Raw genomic sequence first — 19,872 nt, 5'->3', positions numbered from 1 at the left:
ATACTACCCTAATGGCAAAGACTTGAGTATGATTTCTAATGCTTTAAATCATAGTCAAGTCCTGATTTGAGAAATCATACTTAAGTCCTTGTCATTAGAGTCGTATTTCTAGTACTTGAAATCATACTCAAGTGCTGACTTGAGCATTGAGTAGAGTTCTGGAATGTGATTTAAAGCACAAGAAATGATATTCAAGTCCTTGCCATTAGCGTCGTGTTTCCAGTGCTTGAAATCATACTCAAGTCCTGACTTGAGCATTGAGTAGAGTTCTAGAATACGACCCTACGTTATGTAAAGGTTTTCTTTAAATTCACCAACGCTTAATACATTCGGTTATTACAACAGTTTACACAGTTTCAGTTTTTCTACAAAATTTATAAAAAACAAGCCTCCCCTTGAGGAAAACCATGTTCAGCAGTGGGACGGGTATGTGTTAATGACCATGCTAGGCTGACTGATCGTTTGAGAAGCCATCGTTATTGCAGTTGGCGGCGCGGTCGGTGTTGCAATGACGTCGGCGTGCGTGGCGTCAGTTATCTTTTTATCAACAACAAGAGGCGCAAAGACAGAGGGCAGATTATGAGTGAAGCGAGAGGTGCGAGGCGTTGCGCAGTTGTGTATACGCCGCGTCGAAGGCGAGCGGTGCGCCCGCGGTTGTCTCTCTTAGTACGCTTAAAAATGAATAGATAATTGTATTATCAGCCTCTAGTGATATCGTGTACATAAAAATGGAATATTATACTTCGGACAGCTGCGATAGCGACAGCAGAGACCAAAAAACTCTCGACTTATCCAACCACATGTTAGAAACGAACGAATTATCGACAGACTTGAGAGCCGTTGTTGACGAGAAAGATTGCGCGGAAAATTACGAAATTATTCTGCTTTTCAACAACCGCATACAAACGCTTCCAGAGACCATAAACAGGTTCACCAATTTAAAGATACTGGACGTCAGTAACAATAGGCTCACAGTGCTTCCCGATCTGTTAAAATTCTGTCCCCTTACGTCACTAATAGCGAAACATAATCAACTTACTAATGAGTCGTTGCCCAAGAGTTTTACCTTCTCGAGAAATACCATAAGAGAATTAAATCTTAGCGGGAACCAGTTAAACTTTTTCCCTGAACAAGTTTTAGAGATTAAATCCCTTAGATACCTTTATTTAGGCGGCAATCACATTGCGAAGATACCAAAGGATATATGGAAATTAAGCAGGTTTGTGATCAAAAGAGTTTTACAATTAAAATATGTATATAAAATTGATAATGTTACCAATTGCCGGAGAATATTATTATAAAGTTTATTCTTCCTTATTGGTGCCGTAAGTCATTGTTTAGAATAGAATCCTACGCATCATTGGGCTTCTCTCCTAAACATTATTCATTGTTCTCTTTGTCATGTCTAATGTTTATAATATTCGTAAAGTTTCATAACTTATGATTATGAGTGTCGGTATGCAGTAAACGTATAACATTGCTACAATTTTCCGCAACATTGTTCCCTACTAACATATAGACCTTTAACCCTTTTATTTTGTATTTGCAACAACAGATGCAGATTATGAGATATTTTTTTTAAATATGACAATTTACATAAACTTGCAACGCATATAATTGAAATATTTTCTTTCGTACACCTTTCAACCGGGAGCGAAAATTTGCTAGACACAAAAAATAATTTACAAAGGTATGTACGCATGTAGTATTTAATGTAAGTTATTGAGACTCTTACATTGCCGGCACATAGATACGTCGCTATCATGTTATGAAGCTTATTATAAAATGGAGCATTTCCAAACTGCTAATCGTTGCCTTTTATAAAAGTACACAGAGTCATATCAATTGGCAAGTTTAACGTCGTCGTGTCAGTGATAAATACTTACTACGTATTTATCAAGTAACAGTGTTGTAAAATGGTACGACTAAAAGTTAATAAGTATTTCCATAGATAAAGAAACACGGTTAATTTTATTAAACATCAACAACGAGATCGCTTTTATGTACATATAACGGTATTTGCGCTTTACTTTTCTTTATTATTCTTTAAATTTATTCAAGTATTTATATAAAATATACCATGAATTCTCCAATCATATAACTCCTATAAGTCCAACTTGGCTTAAGTGGATTGACATTTTACAGCACATTTTTAACCGACTTTAAAAAAGGAGGAGGTTCTTAATTCGTCTGTATGTTTTTTTTTGTATGTATGTTACGCGATAACTCCGGTATATGTAAACCGATTTTCGTGATTCTTTTTTTGTTAGAAAGGGGGTACTTTCATAGTGGTCCCATTTCATTTTGAAGAAAATCATCCACCTCGAAGGGTGGCTGTTCACGCATGAAGATTCATTTTTATAAATAGCGCCTAACTTTAATTTAGGAGCAATTACTTTAATGGTTGATTTTGCTATTTCTCCAATTCAAGGCGTTTTTCTCTCGATATACTTTGAGTTGTGAGAACCGATTTGTATTATCTCCAGTGCCAAGTCCTGTATAGCGGCGAACTAGGGGATATTTCAATAAAACTTAGCAAATAGACGTAATTCCACGTACTTTTGAGGTCGGTTTTTTTAGTACTCTGTACTGATTATTACAGTGACCTACTTAACAAGGTAAACATTCGATAGTTGATGAATGTTACATGTTGTTACACGATAAATTATTTTGTCGTAGTTATTCCGTCAATATATAATTGTAATGCATAATCGAGATTTCGTATGCAAAAGTAAATGAACAGAGTACCGATACTATTTTAACATAAAAGGGGCATTCATTATCCTACATTGCAGTCCGACTTCCACCACCACACTTCTCCCCTTTTTGTCATAGCGGTCATAACTAAAACGGCCCATTCACTACCTGCATGATAGTCCGCCGCTCAGGCAGGAGACTGCTCACACACTATCCTGCGTAGGACCATGTATGGAATCTCGCAGGACCCGTTGCAGGATGGCTTGCACGCTGCGACTACATTCATAATCCTGCATTACGCGGCGGACGGCAAGGCGGGCTGTCATGCAGGATAATTTAATGACCCCTTTAAAGCATTTTAATTTTGGTAATTTTCGAGATGTTGGCACCTAAAGTTTTTTTTTTTAATGTCAATTACTTGGATGTTGCACAGTAAAACTGGAACTGAGTAAAATAATATAAAAAACCGCTAATAGGAGGTTGTAGAACTCGTTTCCCTGTTTCCAGATGTGTTAATTACCTACTCAATTTCGCTGCAAATTTTGTTTATTACGTTAATATTAATTAATACTTATAATATATATAACATATAATACAGGGTAGACTTATTGATGCGGCATCGGCTTGATGCGATTGTATTTAACCACACTTGTCGCATTAAGCCGAAAACACTTCCTGTCTTTATAAATTAGTACCTACTCATACTCAAACACAGTCGTTGTTAATAATTCTTTTAGACATCTTAGTACCCAACTTTTGTAACATTTTTCATCAATTCAAGCAAGATATGTATAAAATTACTCGCCCTTCACAAGTGCTCATGAACTAGTAATGCTCACCTGCAAGATATACGTTTATTACTTTATATACTAATGATCATATCAAACATCAGTGCGTCAATACATTAATCTTTTTACTTTAGCAATCGATTGTTGCAAATATTGTAAAGTCCATTATGTTACTCCTGCAACTAATACAATTTATATGTAGGTACCTTTAACCATTACCAATATTTTTTATTCAATTAAAGTGTTACAGAAATAATACAAGGTTCAGTTCGCATATTTTTCAACAACTGACAAAGTTTACACTTATCAAAGTATTCCTCATTATAACGCAAGTATAATTGGTACACGTAATATAATAATATATTTCATATTCATATATGTTGAGTGTGTGCGTTATTATTATTATTATTATTATATTCCGGAATATACATTAAATAAATATTAGACAACACACATATGAGGGGCACTCAGAAAGTTTTGCGAAACTAAAAAATAGTTTCATGAGTATAAATGTTTATTAAATATTTTCAAACAACTCTCTAGCACACCACTGCCTACGCAGTTTGAACAGAACAGAACCAATTTTCGAAATACTTTTTCCAATCCGCCGCAGACACCAGTTTTACGGCCTCTCCTGCTGCTACTACATCTGCTGCTAGTACTACATCTTCTGGCGATGAAAACTGTATCCCTTTGAGTTGATTATTTATTTTAGGAAATAGAAAGAAGTCACTCGGTCCCAAAGACTGTAAGGACTGTAACCCAAAAGTTTAATCAGTATCTGTCCAAGAAATTCTTCGTTTTGAGCGCCAAGTGCAAGTTTTCAAATATGTAAAAATGTTACAATTGTTCCACGTGGAACGGATTACATGGAACCACTGGGAATAAACGAATTTAACTATCGCGTTTGCGTTAAGATTTGAATTTGAACCTAAATAAAAATCTTAACCAAACGCGGTAGTTAAGTTTAAATGATTAGGTACAAATTTACACTCAGGCCTATGGTGAAGCAGTAACTCGCGGAACTCCGTGTTTGGTCGTTTATGTTACCTACTCACAGCAGACAAACACTTCCGGAAAACATTAGATAGTAGTACTATTCGGCTTTGATGCTACTTTGATTTTGTAAGGAAATTGACTGTTTTTATTTTGTAAAAATAAAACTAGCTTTCTAAATTTTTTTATGCGCTTACCTCAATCGTTTCATTTTGGTAGGAGTTGGTTTGTTTTGAAACAGCCAAACCGTCGTCGACGGCGATAGCGCTTCGTTTCTGGACCGTATTGACAAATCTAAGATTCTTAATCTATAATAATATTGTTAACACACCGAGACGAGCCTGCTTCAAACTTAGCAATCATGTCGTGGCACCATTCACCGCGGGCGTGGTTCTGAGCATCTTCATCCTCAGGTGATGATGCTCGAATAAAATATCGTGAACTTCCCGATTCGATCTGCAATATGTGCTGAATCCCTTCATATGCGGTTCGCCTATTTCAAAAGCACGCTAAGCGCGTTTCTTTCCGTAACAGCCGTCAAAGGGCGACCATTTCTTTCTTCTTCAACCCTCAAAGTTGTTCGTTTGAGCAAACTATGCTAGGCGCTATGCAAACTAAGATCTTATATAGTTTGGGTTTTTAACGACTTTTTGTCGTAAAACTAATGCTTACATAATATGTTTTCAGTTTACAGATCCTTTCTCTAGGAGGTAACCAAATCACGGAAATTCCAGAATCAGTAGGGCGATTGACGACCCTCCAAGCCCTCGTTCTAAGCGACAATTTGATAGAACAACTACCTTCGAGTGTTGCAAACTTAAACCAGTTACGTTCCTTGTTGCTACACAAAAACAGACTAAAGACTTTGCCTACAGCGATCATAAAATTGAGATGTTTGACTGAGGTTAATATTCTATTTAGTTGTTTATTACATAAGTAAGTTTCAATAGTTTACTACGGTAAAGGCTCATTATAGTACCCACAATGATACATAATTTTTTCCTAGGAACTAACTTTTCGTTTTTACTTCCAGAATCCCTAAAGTGCAGTGCCTATTGAATCGCTTTAGGTATTATAATTTATAGATTAGATATGCATAATTATACTTTATAAGATAATTATACATAAACGAGATAATTATTATTATCTGTCACAACAAAAAGAAAAATACATATTTTCAACCGAAATAATATCTTACCTACAGTGTTATCTTTTTTTTTCCGTTATTGTCATACTAAAACCGAATTAAATTAATGTATGTGTTACTTACCTAACGCAGAGTTGGAAATAAATATCACTTCAATGTACATACAACACAAATCCTCTAAATGACACACTAAAAGTGAACACTGAACAGGGTTTATTAAAGTTTATAAAAAGAACAGACTTATGTACATACCTACCATAATGATTGCGCAATAATTGACCTTAATTATGCAACCATTTATGATACAAAACACGTCCATGTATCTTGGTACAGCAATGATGCCTTATTGGTTGACAATACGAAATGATGAGTCAGATGAATGGTCTGGACTGGACCTCGTGACTTGGATGGTTCAATAAAGTATCATATATTAGATAACTATAGTGCCGAGTACTCACGTAACAGATGAGAAACAGACAATTATTCGTCTGCTCTATAATAGTAATATGTTACTCTAATTAATGAAACAATGTAAGTTTATGAATTTTTTGGGGGTGGCTTCCCGCGAGGATGCGTTTTATTTATTGTAAAAAGATAATAATATACTACGTTAGATGTGGTAGGGGTGTGATTGTCAGAGGCCACTTTGTTAAAATTTAAATATTTGTCCGATAAAAGCGTGGCCAGAAATTCAAAATGCTCACTGAGATTATTTGATAATTGGGGCAATTTAACATCTTTTATGTTATATACGCACAGGATGAAGCAGTTTTGCTCTGTCGCGAGTACATACCTGCCGTTCACTAACTAAAACGCGGCTAAGTGGCAAATGGTGAAATATCCATTTTAAATAGCAAAAAATAGATCACATTTTTTAAAAATGCGGCTAAAATTAGTTACGGTTTGACTTATCGGAACTTACCCTAACGACACATAGCTGAAATATCATTAAACAATTTAAATATTCTAAAATTGGGTTATGGTTTTTTTATGATAACTCAAAAAAATATTTCGTCACTTAGCCGAGTTTTAAAATTTATAACGTGTTGAGGAGTCAGTATTAACTTGTCAAATCGATCGTTTATTCACTTCTTAGTATTAACGAAAACTTGCTATTATCGTTATTGTCGTGGGATAACGGGAAAACTCAACCATGGGAAAAGAAAATAACATACAATATTTTAGCTAAATTATCTGTATCGATTTCAGTTAAGTTTGCGTGATAATCCTCTAGTTGTGAGATTCGTACGTGATATGACGCTGCAGCCTCCATCCCTATTGGAACTAGCGGGACGGACCATTAAGCTTCACGAGATCTCGATACAACCGGGAGACATACCTCATACTTTAATGAAATATCTCGGAGCTGCACAGTGCTGCGTAAATCCTAAATGCAAAGGTATTATTATTCGGACATTTATAACAATAATGTTTGTCCGAAGTATGAAGATAACTAATTATTACTTTTTAGGGTCACAAAGTTCACAAGATAGACTAACCAAGAGCACACGGCGTATTTTATACGCGCCGACGCGACGGCGCGCGTTTCTCGAATGCACGTTTACGGCGCCGTAAACGCGCGTCATCTGCGCATATACGCGTTGCAGACGCGCTGTAGTGACTTTTCATGTACTTGCTTCATTTAAAAAATTAACTGAAATTAACAAACAAAACTAAAATTAAAACTATCTCTTATCAAAATGCGCGATACATACGCGCGACTACAGAGCGACGCATATAAAATACGCCGTGTGCTGCTCTTAATGTACTCTCAATTTGAGTATTGAGAAATCTAACCATTGTACTTTTAAATAAAATAGAATAACCTTTTAAACTTTGACGAAAAACAATCCAATAACAGATTAAAATTGGAATGTCATTCTTACTTACTACTGTACAATATCATTGATGTTATTTTGTTTAATATTCGAAATAATTATTATTTGCAGGCGTTTTCTTCGACAATCGCGTGGAACACATAAAATTTGTGGACTTTTGTGGAAAATACCGCATACCGCTGCTACAGTATCTGTGCAGCTCTAAATGCATCATTGGCAGCTGGGAGAGTAGGGAGGAGAACAACAACCCACATCCACAGATGATGCGCAAAGTCCTCCTAGGATAGCCCAGTGCAATATGCCAATATTACAGTTGGGTAAACTAGCATGCTATGATATCACATTGTTATCACTTTTTACATAAATTTTATAACTATGTTTTGTAATAATTTTATTTTTACACTGGGACCATTTATTAAGGAACTATTTGTATAATATAGCTCTTGTGATATTTTACATACTTACATTATAAGTCAGTCATTGCATAAAGAAATAAAACTAATAAGTTGTTTTGATGCCTATATTTTAATGCTAGTTAATACTTCATTTATTCAATTGTTTTCTTGCAAAAACTTCATTCTTTCTTCTTTGCCTCTGAGTATGGCAGCTTTGAATAGCTTGCAGTATAGTTCTATGGCAACTGGCGTGTCGTCATTACCAGGCACAGGGTAAGTAATTAAATTAGGAGTGCAGTTAGTGTCAACAATACCAATAGTAGGTATGAGTAACTTTGCACTGTCTCTTACAGCTGTATGCTGGTTCAAAATATTATTTTGTGTGTTCAAAAAAATGCATAAATCAGGCAACCTAGTGACTGCACCAAATTGATGATTAGCATTTGTAAAGATCCCACCACGCCAGAATCTTGTATGTGCATATTCTCCACACTCTAAAGCAGTTTTTTCAACTAAATGAGCATTCAAAGCATTTCTGTTAAAGAAACATATGATTCCACCTCTGTATGCAACATGGGCAGTGAAATTAAGAGCCTTTCTCAAATGGTCTGCAGTAATATCCAAGTCAAATATCAAATGTCCCAATCTAGAGCCATATAAGTAAGGCCTCATATAATCATTGAGAGAACCCTCTTTGTGTCCAAAATGTACTCTGGCATCAAATAAATCCTTCACTGTGAATAAATTGTGAATTTGGAAGTAGTCTTGATGTTCCAGTGGATTTTTTTTAGGTACATCGGTTGCTGTAAAGAAAATAAAAGCAGTAGAAAAAGCTGCATGAGAGGTGTCAATTGTACAAAGACTTATTAAACAGGCAAAATAGCTATATTTTTTTAACACCTCAAATATAAATAAATGAGGTAATACAGACAGATAAATATTGTGACAATTAATTTCTCATTCAACAGGAAATTACTACATACAATAAAATCATAAAGAAGCTGAGTATGTAGTTTTAGTATTTAAAATAAAGTCAGTGCTACATATTGAAGACATGTTACTAAGTTAAAACATCAGTTTTTTGGAAGTCTGTTTGTGCATGCTTATGTCTATAATGGCTAAACTAATTTAAATTTTAATATTTGTTTCATTTCAATTGGTTAACAATTAAAGAATAATTCAATGATATGTCAATGAATTAGAACGATGTGGTGCACTCTCACCATACAATTAGATATACATGAAAACAGTGTGCAACAAAAATACTAGTGGTCAATAGATCTCCAAAAAAATCAGCTCATGCTATTTCTAGCTTTATACTTAAGCCAAAATAAGTGTTTTAAACAAGGAGTTTCCAGTGGGCTTATATTACACTATGACTACCAATAAAATGCAGGTTCAGACGCTGAGAGTGGCTGGTGTGGCTTTCAATATAAGCTGCTTTTCGCACGTCCAGCTCTATGAGGCCCTGTTGCTTGTTAGCAACTCAAGACATCTGTATGTAATAATACCCGATAACTGTACATCCCATATTGTGTATATGCAGTATATGGGAGCATTACTACGAGAAATATGTACGTAATAACCAGCCAAATTTACTTTATTTATATTAGTTGAATACGTAAGTAAGTAGATGTATGAAATCGCGGGCTCTGCTAACAGATATAAAATTATAGAACAAACACTACATGTATACAGATATTTCAAAATGTTACCTTCAGGTAAATTTGGTGATGCGGCTTGAACTTGTGCAGCAGTTGAGGTGCGTCTCAAAAAAGTAAATGCGTTTCTGAGATGGCTGTGTGCTAAAATAACAAATAATTCATATTTTATCAGCTAACCCCTGGAATAGGGTAAAGTACAACATTTCAAGGAATTCTCAGCAAACCACTTACTTAAACTTTTCTGCAACATTGTGAAACTGCTTTGATTTCACATCGGTAATTGCCTAATTCTTTTTGAAAAAAATAAAATAAATGTTTAGAACATTATTAATATTAGAGTAACCTAAAATTTGTAACCTTTTTCACTGTTAAAGTGCAAGACAAAGAAGTAACATAAATTGTAATAACAAGCTATCTCTTTCGCACGATATATCTGTGTTTTAAAAAATAAAGAATAATGGTCCGTCATAGACAAACTCAAAATTTAAAAATAACTTTTCATTGTCTCACGTCAAAAACTGTACTCAATGCTCAAGTAGGATTTGAGTATGATTTCAAGCACTGGAAATCATACTCAAGTCCTTGCCATTAGGGTCGTATTTCCAGTATATAAGTAGTAATCATACTCAAGTCCTGACTTGAGCATTGAGTACAGTTCTGGAGAATACGATCCTCAAGCTTCTTGTCTCAAGTAGTGTGGTGTGTCTGACTTGATCAGATGGTCAGTGGATTAACATCATTAAAACGTCTAAAAAAAACTTGGCTGTATGGCACAAGTAGTGCCTTTGCCTTTTCCAATGGAAAAAACGGAAAAATCGTTACCAAAAAATGAAGTTTGTGGTATGGTATATGTTGTGACCACAAAAAATTCGCCACAGATTACTATATACTAGTCAAATTCGCTCTGGACCTTTTGGAGGGAAAAGTGTCGTTTTTATTTTGACTTTCAATTACTTTGTGAAATCTAGTTTAAAGTGGAATAGAATAGTGCTACTGTGCCTTAATCGAAGATTAAAACGCGAAATTATACGAATCTCGAACTAAAATACCCGTATCAGCCCGTTTTAAGGAATCCCGAGTCAATCCAAACACGCCGCCTCAAATTGCCTATCCTCTTTGTGGCGGCCATATTTACAGAAACATAATTAAACTTCATGTTTAGGCTGATGGCTTTGCCAAAGCCTTAATAAATTAAAAAAAAATTGTGACCACAAATTATTGTGACCAATTTTGTGACGATTAATTTGTAAGATTGCAGTGTGATTTAAAAATATTGTGTATTATTTTGTGAAAATGGCTAAAAAAAATATAGAGGATGTCGATTTATACGCGATACTTGATTTACAAATCACTGCTACAGAATCAGAGGTTAGTTTTGTTTACACTTTTCAAATTATTATTGGTTATTTAAACGCATAGTCTCTCATTACCTCACTGAAAACTATTGTTCAAAACATTTTATATTACATTGAAGATTATTTACCAATCATTTATTGTATTTTTCAGACTGTTATGTATTTGTTATGTCTGAAACAAACATTGATTATTATTGTTATTAATATATATTTTTATATATAATTATATATTTGTTCATCTTGCTTTCAGATCAAAAAGGCTTACCGCAAGAAAGCTTTACAATGCCATCCAGATAAAAACCCTGACGATCCTAAAGCTGCAGAAACATTTCATGAGCTGTCCCGAGCTCTAGAAATATTAACAGATAGTTCAGCCAGAGCTGCATATGATAAAGTATTAAGAGCAAAAGCAGCTGCTAAACTACGTCATCAAGAACTAGATAGCAAGAGGCAAAAACTTAAAGAGGATCTTGAAAGGAGGGAAAGGGAGGCTGTATCAGGAAAAGGATGTAATCTTACTGATGAACAAAAATTAGCAGCAGAAATTCAAAGATTACAGAAAGAGGGCAGTAGACTTTTATTAGAAGAGCAGCAAAGAATGAAAGAAGAAATACAGAAAAGCAAAAACAAGTTCAGCCCTGTGTGGGATCCTAGTTTAAACAGAATAAAGATTAAATGGAAAGTTGACAAGTGTGACACTAATAATGGTGGTTATGATGAAGATATGTTGAGAAAGTTTCTAAAGAAATATGGAGATATCACTGCTTTGATCATGTCACCCAAGAAAAAAGGCAGTGCTTTAGTAGAATTTTCTACAAAGGATGCTTCAGATATGGCCGTTGAATTGGAAAAGGGTATGATGCCTTATTTCATCAAAATGAGCAATACAAATAATCAAATATTTCAATTTTATGACTGCATCAAAAACAATTAATAAATTGTTTCATTTGTTTTATTTTTTTGACAATTGTTTGTTTTTGACACAGTCTTAAAATCACATCTTTTTTTCTTCTTCTTTCCATAAAGGAAAAGGCAAAGGTTTTACAAAGGGTGGAAATTTGTAATGCCACCTGGTGGGAAAGTACTCTAAATACTGGAGATATAAATTTTTACTTAAAGGAAACATTCCTTTATTTTTTAAAAGAAATAAAATTGCATTCATAGATTTCGAAAATTTCTAACAACACGCGGGAATCGAACCCGCTTTAATCTGAAAAAAAAAATGCACCCTGCACTTTTATTGCATCGATCGATAGGGTTAATTATAAGAATAAAATCTCTCTCACAAAATTGGTTAATTAAATGAAAAAAAAAAAAAATACCATGAAATCTTAACGTATTTTAATAAAATGAAAAAAATGATAATCTAACTAATTAGTTGCTCGAAATGAGCTCCATTTTCTTGGATACACAAATTTAATCTTTTAACGAATTCATTTTGGTAACTTTTAATAACGTTAATTAATTATTAATTCATTAATAATAATAACGCACACACTCAACATAGCCCCGCACTAGGGACCCCTGTGTCGCGGGTGCCATGGACACACACATAGACAACCACAAATTACACCCAAACTCACGGGAGAAATAAACGTAGGCCATACACAGTTCGGCACGGTAACCGTTCGGCCACGGAGGCAGTTGAAACGTGTTGTGATGAATTACATTACAGATCGTATTCTGAACCTCAGCCTTCAACTCGTTTACACTCGCATAGGATTTAAGGTAAATTTGATTTTTAACATATCTTCACTAAAAAAATCTAAAGGGGTGAGATCTGGTGATCTCGCAGGCCATCTGATTGTGCCGTTTGTACTAATCCAGGTATTAAAATGGTTACTAATGTAGGCGGTAGTGACTCTGCTGTTATGGGCTGGAGCGCTTCTTCTTCTCTTGCTGCAGAATTATTCGATTTCGCTCTCCCTCGGATAAAACATTTAATTGATTTCTTAAGAGATCCCGTATTTCAAGATACTTGACAGCGTTCAAATGACCTTTGTACACGTGGACTAACACAACCATATTTCTCATAATTCCGCACCAAACGTTGAAAGAGAATCTTACTTGATTGTTAGTTTTATGAACACGAACAGGATTCACTCGAGACCAATAATGGTTATTGCGGCGGTTGTACATGCCGTTATTACTGAAGTTGGTTTCGTCAGACCACACAATGTTACTCAAAAAATTCGGGTTACGGCCAACTTCTCTTAGCATGTTTTGACAAAATTGAAGTCGTCTCTCACAATCCCCAGGATGCAATTTTTGCACCAACCGGTCGTCACGATAACATTTATACTTGTACTTTTTAAGCACTTGGAGTACGCGAGTGTGGTTCGTTTCAATATCTTCTGCAGCATCTCCGCTTGAAGCCTTTGGAAATGCTTCGAAGTATATTAAAATATTAAGATCGAATTCGGAATAATTCTGTTGAGGAGTTTGCCGTCGCTTTTCATAGCTACGCGTACCTATTTTTTAAATTATTTACCATTCTTTTCAGAACGAATCGAGTTGGTGCTTGTCGATCCCGATATCTCTCTTCACACCACCGCAGAACTAAATTCACATTTTTGTTATTTAAAAAATAACCTTGCATGAAATCAAATTGTCCTTGATATGCCATTTTTACGATGAGATAAATATGAAATTTATTTATTTATAGGAATACTATTAGTACTTCTTAGAAAGGATAGGTATGTAAAAACAATCAAATGGAAATAACAAAAGACAATCCATTTTCAAATGAAACATTCCATATTTAAATTACCTCATGCCACTGACCAAGCACTGTGTCTGCATTACAACATGTGCAAATTGCAATCTTAACTAAATAGTACTTGGTCATTTTAATGGATAAATGACGTCAACGATAATTAACAAGTAATCTGATGGACCTTTGAGTAAAAGTGCTTTAACTTGACCCATTGAATTCATAACTCCAGATTTCATGGTTTGTAAGAGAGATTTCATCCTCATAATTGACCCTATCGATTGATTTAATAAAAGTACAGGGTGCATTTTTTTAAAGATTTTAGCGGGTTCGATTCCCGCGTGTGGCTAGCAATTTTCGAAAATCTTTGAATGCAGTATTATTTCTTTTAAAAATAAAGGAATCTTTCCTTTAAGTAAAAATTTCTATCTCCAGTATTTGACGTACTTTCCTTCCAAGTGGCATTGCAAATTTCCACCCTGTATATATAAATATATATATATTTTATTAGTTGTATTTTAAATGCATTTAACAAACGTGAATATTTACTAATTATATTATACATATACTTTTAAGTATTATTTATTCAATTTGTTTTATACAATACGTAAATAAACACTTAGATTAATAATAAAAAAAATAAAATAATAGTGATTATGACCAATACGACTAATTTGGTTTTAACTGGTGGAAATGCAAACAATAAGAAGTACACAGTACAGTATAACGATATGTAATTTGCGCGAGGTTAAATAAATATACATTGAAATAAGTTGTAGTTTATTAACTAAATTGTTAACAATAAAAAGCGTCAACATCTAAATAGCTAGAACATGTAGTTTAATTGGAGTAGTATTTTCTTATTGAAGCATGAGTTCGTCATCACGAGGGCAAATATTTGCGATATATTCTGGATCAGTGGTGGTTTTATTTTCTTTGTTTTCTATTTTCTTTAAAACAAAACTGCAGCAAGCGGGGGTGGGCGGAAAATGCAATGCAGTATAGTTTCATTTTCAATAAAGTGGGTAAAGACGTACCCACTTTATTTAGTAGTAGTGTCTCGCAGTGCAGCGCGGCGCAGCCTGACGTCACCAGCTTGTGCCACCATGGGCACTTCAAAGTGTGACCAAGGGCCTTACCATGAACTCTCTTTACAGTTCAGTATAGGTTTGTAACGACAAGGAAGCAGGATGGTGATTTTTTTTATTTTTTATTGTGACTCGGCAAAATGACTGCACCGCGCCTGATGGAAAGTGCGAATACAGTCCAGAGATGAGAGTAACGGATGGAAAACACAAATATCTTCACTCCGTCACTATCATTTTGCCGGTCTGGCCAAATGCTTCTTCACACTACGTTTGAAGGACCCGATGTTATAGAGGGGAGGGAATACATGCGCCGGGAGTTGGTTCCACAATTTGATGGTTCGGCATAAAAACGAATTGCCAAACTTTTTAGTGCGGGACGGTATTGAACTGACCGTTGATATACACTTCATGTAGCGCTGTCTCACAACGTTTCAGTTTATGTTATAAACTGAATCGTAATAAGAGTTCATGGTCCATACCCTAGGCTTCTCAACAATAACGTATTTCTTTGAAAGGCAAACATTGGCTGAGCGACGTCGGACTGCTTAGGGCGAACTTGCAAATAGCAATACAATATAGAACTTTATATGTGCTAAATAAAGTGAATATTTCTTCTCACGGGAATCTACTTTATGAATGAAAGGTGGTCGTGTTTTAAGCGATTTGTAGATTTTACATACAAATAATATATAAGTACATAATATAATAGTCCAAATAAGACGATCTTGGTGGCCCAACAGTTTCTATTGTTGCACTGCACGAGAAGGTTCCAAGTTCGATTCCCGGCAGAACCAATTAGGGAAATGAACTTTTCTAAAATGGTTTTAGCCTGGTGTTTTGGATAGTGTCACTGAGGGAATTCCGTAACTATTGGTCCCGGGTTCGTTTCCCGGTAGAATCAATTTCGGAAGTGAACTTTTCGAAAGTGGTTTTGGCCTAGATGTTCTGGGTAGTGCCGTGGAGTGAATTCCGTAGCTCTTGGTCCCGGGTGCGATTTCCGGTAAAACCAATTTGAGAAATGTACTTTTGGTTGTTCTGTTGCCAACCACCTGGTCTCTAACTAGGAAACTCCCTGTACTCCTTATGAGTACCAGAGCAACTGAATTCAAACATGGGCATTACCAGATCACCCAGACCAGACCCAAGTTCAGAAAGTTCATTTCCCAAATTTGTTTTATCGGGAATCGAACCCGAGACCAAGGCCAACGGAATTCACTCCGCGGCACTACCCATGACACCAAGGCGAAAACCATTTTAGAAAAGTTAATTTCCTAATTTGGTCCTATTGGGATACGAACCTGGAACCTTCTCATCTAGTGCCATATTATTTGCATGTATAATGTACAAATTCCACGCTTCACCTTAGATTTATTTTAATATCTATATTGTCTAGTCTTTGGTAGTTATTAAAAGATTCAATGTAAATATAACGAAATAACTAATTTATAAAATCTAAAATATAAATACAAACTCAAATGTATATATACAAACTAAATGTAACACAAATAAAAGTCAAATTGATTAAAAACAACAACTTTTTGTGCTATAAACCCGCTCAAATACACACGCGTAGTCTATCCATTGCAAAGCCTGAAACGCGACTGAGCGTAGTACTGCGCAATGCGCAGAGCTCGCGGGTGGAAAGGAATTATTTTTTTCAAATAATAACACTTAACTTATGAACTATAGAAGTTAAAAAAAAAGTGAACAATACATTCTATCCGAAATTAAATTATCTATTTTTTCGTGTAAAATTTATAAACAGATGTTTGCATGTAAAGAGAAATTGCTTTTTATTCCATTGTAACTTTAAATTTTATTTCGTAGAAATGTGCTTAATAAATTATAATTTTGCTCAATACAATCAATTATTTAAGGACTACTAGCAATCATATATTTTTTTGTGATTATTGGACTATTATTATCATCAAGAATTAATTTTAAAAGAGCCTAATTTATCAATTTGGCTCCTGTTCCAGCGTTAAATAAGTTTCTCCTTGAGAGTAATGATTATAGTAACTAATTGAACACAGTTGAAAACGATATGTTGGAAATCGATTGTTTCTTCTGTACCATATGGACATTTATCATTTCTAAACTTTGTGTCGCCTAAGTCAAATATTTTTCCCGACATTTAGGTTTTTACTTATTGCGCTCTTTACAAAAATCAACATGCGAAAAATTGTATTATTTGGAAATTCTGTTACAGGGCTCCCAGACAATCCATTGACATTAAAATGGGTGAATGAAAGACCAGTATTAACAACAAAGAAAAATGCAGCAGGACCTTCATTGGTCTGTGACAGAGATTATGAATCTGTAGTCTTAATGAAAATGAGACAAGCTGCTGAAAGACAGCGGTTAATAGAAGAAATGATGAAGGAAGAACAAGATTAATAATTAAGATAGAAATAAAAAAATATTTTACATTCGAAACCAATTTTATTTCTTAATAATGTAAACAGATATCTATTTAACAGAATAAATTTAGAAGACTGAAGTATACATAATAGTGCCTGGAGTCAATCCTTGCTCTTCACAAGACCTTCAAATGATTTCCACTCTTTTATAAATTCTATAACTTTCTTTCTCTGTAAATCTCCATATTCTTTCCGAGGGTTCTTCCATAATTGGTGATCTAAGTCTAATATACCACCAATTACTTCCTGAAAACGAAATTTAACAGATAGTATATATATATATATATGATACCAAATGATGGGGCGAACAAATCATGCGCCCTAGTGATAAGCGACATGCCTATCTATAACAGTTTCTGTGCCACTCAGAGGTTTAAATTGCAAGGATCTTGGGGGCACTGCCACTGTGCCTGTCACCCTGAGACATAAGTTGACAAGTCCCATATGCCTGCAATTTCACCAGCACCCTTATTCTTCCAAACCTGAATTCAGTAATGCTTACATAACTGCTTGGCAGCACAATAGGTAAGGTGGCAGTACTTCCCTGGATGAACTCTTTCATAAGCTCTACTGCTACTAAAATATGCAATAGGTGTATATTAACAATATACACATACCTCAGCAAAATTTGTGGGAAACAGTTGTTGGTCTTCTATGACATGGGCAAATCCAGGCTCCATTCCAAAGTCAATCCAAAAGTAAGGTAAACCTTTAGGTATACCCTTCCTAATATTTTTTCCCTTCAATTCTACAACTTTCTTATTCATAGACCATTCAGCCTCACACTCAAGAAGAGCTTTCTTGAAGTATATGGCTGCCACATCACCAACATCTCTGGGCATTGGTATACAGTTTATTACCATATGTGGAAATTTGTGTAACCTTATAGCAGTTTCAAAAAACAATACATCTTGATGTTGGGTGTTGAAGAACTGTGTTAGGGCTTTCCTAAAAGTCTGAAACAGATAATAAAAAGATTATTACTAAAATATTATATACTGTTCTAGTATATACTAGATGTATATAGATACCGATGTATTAATTTAATAATTTACCAAAATTTCTTCCCAGACATCTTCATCAATTGTGGTAACACTTGTAGCATGTTGTACAGTGGTTATAATACAATGCCCTTTTACAAGGGACTGTTTGGCTGGGAGACCCAGGTAAACTTTATTACCACAAGTTACCATCAAATGTTTCAACATATTTCTTGAATCAACACAGTATTCACATCCTTCTAAAGATTTCTCCATGTTAATATGTTGATTGATTGCCCGTTGTCTTTGTAATTCTTGATCCTTAGCATCGTTTTTGTTTTTAGATATTTCATCAACAAATATATCTTCAAGATCATCATTTGGATTTTTGCTTTTAGCTGCAACTCTTGCCAGTTCAGCTTCATCATCATAGTTGTTGCCATATTTCTCTTGCTGAAACTGAATTAGTAAATCATCATTAATTAGTAGTTTCATTGATAATTGTCATTAAAATACAAAACCAATTTTTCACAAAACTTACCATTTGTGATAGATTATATTTATCATCATTACCAAAGTATTTAGCTCTTTGGCCGTCCATATGTGTATCTACTTTCCTTTTTCCTCCTTTACTTCTAGGATCACCTCTTTCTCTCTTAGTCAGTGGCATACTGCTCCCAGCACTGTTTGTAGCTATCAACATTACACCTTCTTCCTCTTTGCTGGCATCTGGATTCTGCTTCCTGTATTTTCTGGCAGCTTCTAATTTTGCTTTCAGTTCTTCAACAAGCTTAGTATCACCCAAAATTTCTGCTTTAACAATTTTAGCTCCAAGTTTGTTCATTTTCTCATCACTGAGATACTTTGTGTCTTTTGGTTTATCTGCCTCAATAGATTTACTTGGTCCTGCATCCAGTGATGTATGTCTTGTTTCTTGTCTTGGTTGTTCTTCCTTCTCTTTCGGTTTCTCAGAACTCTGTTTCCAGTTCCATGATCTTTCATGATTGTAGGCTTCGTCCTCATGCCTACCCCTACTTGTGAATTCTCTGTCAGAATGCCTATCATGCCTCGATGATTTTCTACCATCTCTGTCACTACTGAAACAGCTACTCTCTCTAGAACCTGATGGTTTTTTGTAAAAATCGTCTTGGTTTGATGGTTTTACAAATGCTCGTTTTCTAAAATTCTCTGCAGTTTCGGGGACGCCTGTGCCTCCGTTTTTCCAGTAAGGGTTAAGTTCTCTACTACTTGTACCTGGATTATATGAATCTATGTGTTTTTTGTCTTCTACTCCCCGTTTAGGTTTGATATCGTCCTTTGTGTAGGTCTTCAGCATGCCTGTCATCGACATCCAATCTTCGCGTACAGTTAAGGGTGGTGGTCGTTTTTCTATTTCCTTTTCTACCCATTCATCCGACTCTGAAGTGCTCGAGCTTGAGGACTGAAATGCGTAGAATTTAAGTTAATGGCATACAAATAAATACATGATATTTTCGTATTCATAGCAGCTATAATGAATGTTGAATAAGCTGCGATGTTCTATTAACTTTAAATGATATCTGTACACAGAAAGCAACTCACGTTCCGATGTTTACGTTTCTTTTGGCGAGAATCTTTTTCCAGTTTGTGTTTTCTATGCTTACTTTTTTCCTTCATCATGGTAAATCACGAACAGTAGCAAAAACAACCCTAACGTTGAATTTTAGTTTCCATAGTCTAAGCTACAGTCACAGAATCGCAAAGTACTTTGTGGTCACAGAACACTATACTACTTTACTGACTACTCCCTAC

General features: G+C 35.0%; 4 protein-coding genes across 4 annotated transcripts; 2 read left to right on the top strand and 2 right to left on the bottom strand.

The window, feature by feature from the left end:
• Positions 1 to 625: 625 nt before the first annotated feature.
• LOC113238213 (leucine-rich repeat-containing protein 58) lies at positions 626 to 7,908 on the top strand. The gene is made up of 4 exons (XM_026474997.1): positions 626 to 1,219; positions 5,169 to 5,385; positions 6,838 to 7,027; positions 7,578 to 7,908. The coding sequence occupies exons 1-4, from the start codon at positions 729 to 731 to the stop codon at positions 7,751 to 7,753; spliced, it is 1,074 nt and encodes a 357-aa protein (XP_026330782.1). The 5' UTR covers positions 626 to 728; the 3' UTR covers positions 7,754 to 7,908.
• On the bottom strand, positions 7,243 to 9,851 carry LOC113238214 (28S ribosomal protein S2, mitochondrial). The gene is made up of 4 exons (XM_026474998.1): positions 9,757 to 9,851; positions 9,577 to 9,666; positions 7,932 to 8,664; positions 7,243 to 7,282 (listed from the first exon to the last, which is right to left on the bottom strand). The coding sequence occupies exons 1-3, from the start codon at positions 9,773 to 9,775 to the stop codon at positions 8,018 to 8,020; spliced, it is 756 nt and encodes a 251-aa protein (XP_026330783.1). The 5' UTR covers positions 9,776 to 9,851; the 3' UTR covers positions 7,243 to 7,282; positions 7,932 to 8,017.
• A 772-nt stretch (positions 9,852 to 10,623) lies between these two features.
• Positions 10,624 to 17,202, top strand: LOC113238172 (dnaJ homolog subfamily C member 17). The gene is made up of 3 exons (XM_026474934.1): positions 10,624 to 10,893; positions 11,131 to 11,734; positions 16,891 to 17,202. The coding sequence occupies exons 1-3, from the start codon at positions 10,819 to 10,821 to the stop codon at positions 17,076 to 17,078; spliced, it is 867 nt and encodes a 288-aa protein (XP_026330719.1). The 5' UTR covers positions 10,624 to 10,818; the 3' UTR covers positions 17,079 to 17,202.
• LOC113238171 (CWF19-like protein 2 homolog) lies at positions 17,113 to 19,758 on the bottom strand. Its single transcript, XM_026474933.1, has 5 exons — positions 19,663 to 19,758; positions 18,623 to 19,522; positions 18,157 to 18,540; positions 17,719 to 18,057; positions 17,113 to 17,347 (listed from the first exon to the last, which is right to left on the bottom strand). The coding sequence occupies exons 1-5, from the start codon at positions 19,738 to 19,740 to the stop codon at positions 17,204 to 17,206; spliced, it is 1,845 nt and encodes a 614-aa protein (XP_026330718.1). The 5' UTR covers positions 19,741 to 19,758; the 3' UTR covers positions 17,113 to 17,203.
• Between the last annotated feature and the right edge of the window lie 114 nt (positions 19,759 to 19,872).

The sequence above is a fragment of the Hyposmocoma kahamanoa genome, unplaced genomic scaffold (assembly GCF_003589595.1).
Source record: "Hyposmocoma kahamanoa isolate Upper Pololo Valley unplaced genomic scaffold, ASM358959v1 95, whole genome shotgun sequence".
In the NCBI taxonomy this organism is placed as follows: Eukaryota; Metazoa; Arthropoda; class Insecta; order Lepidoptera; family Cosmopterigidae; genus Hyposmocoma; species Hyposmocoma kahamanoa.
Note: the sequence above shows the minus strand (reverse complement) of the source record. Positions and strands in the feature narration are given on the sequence as shown.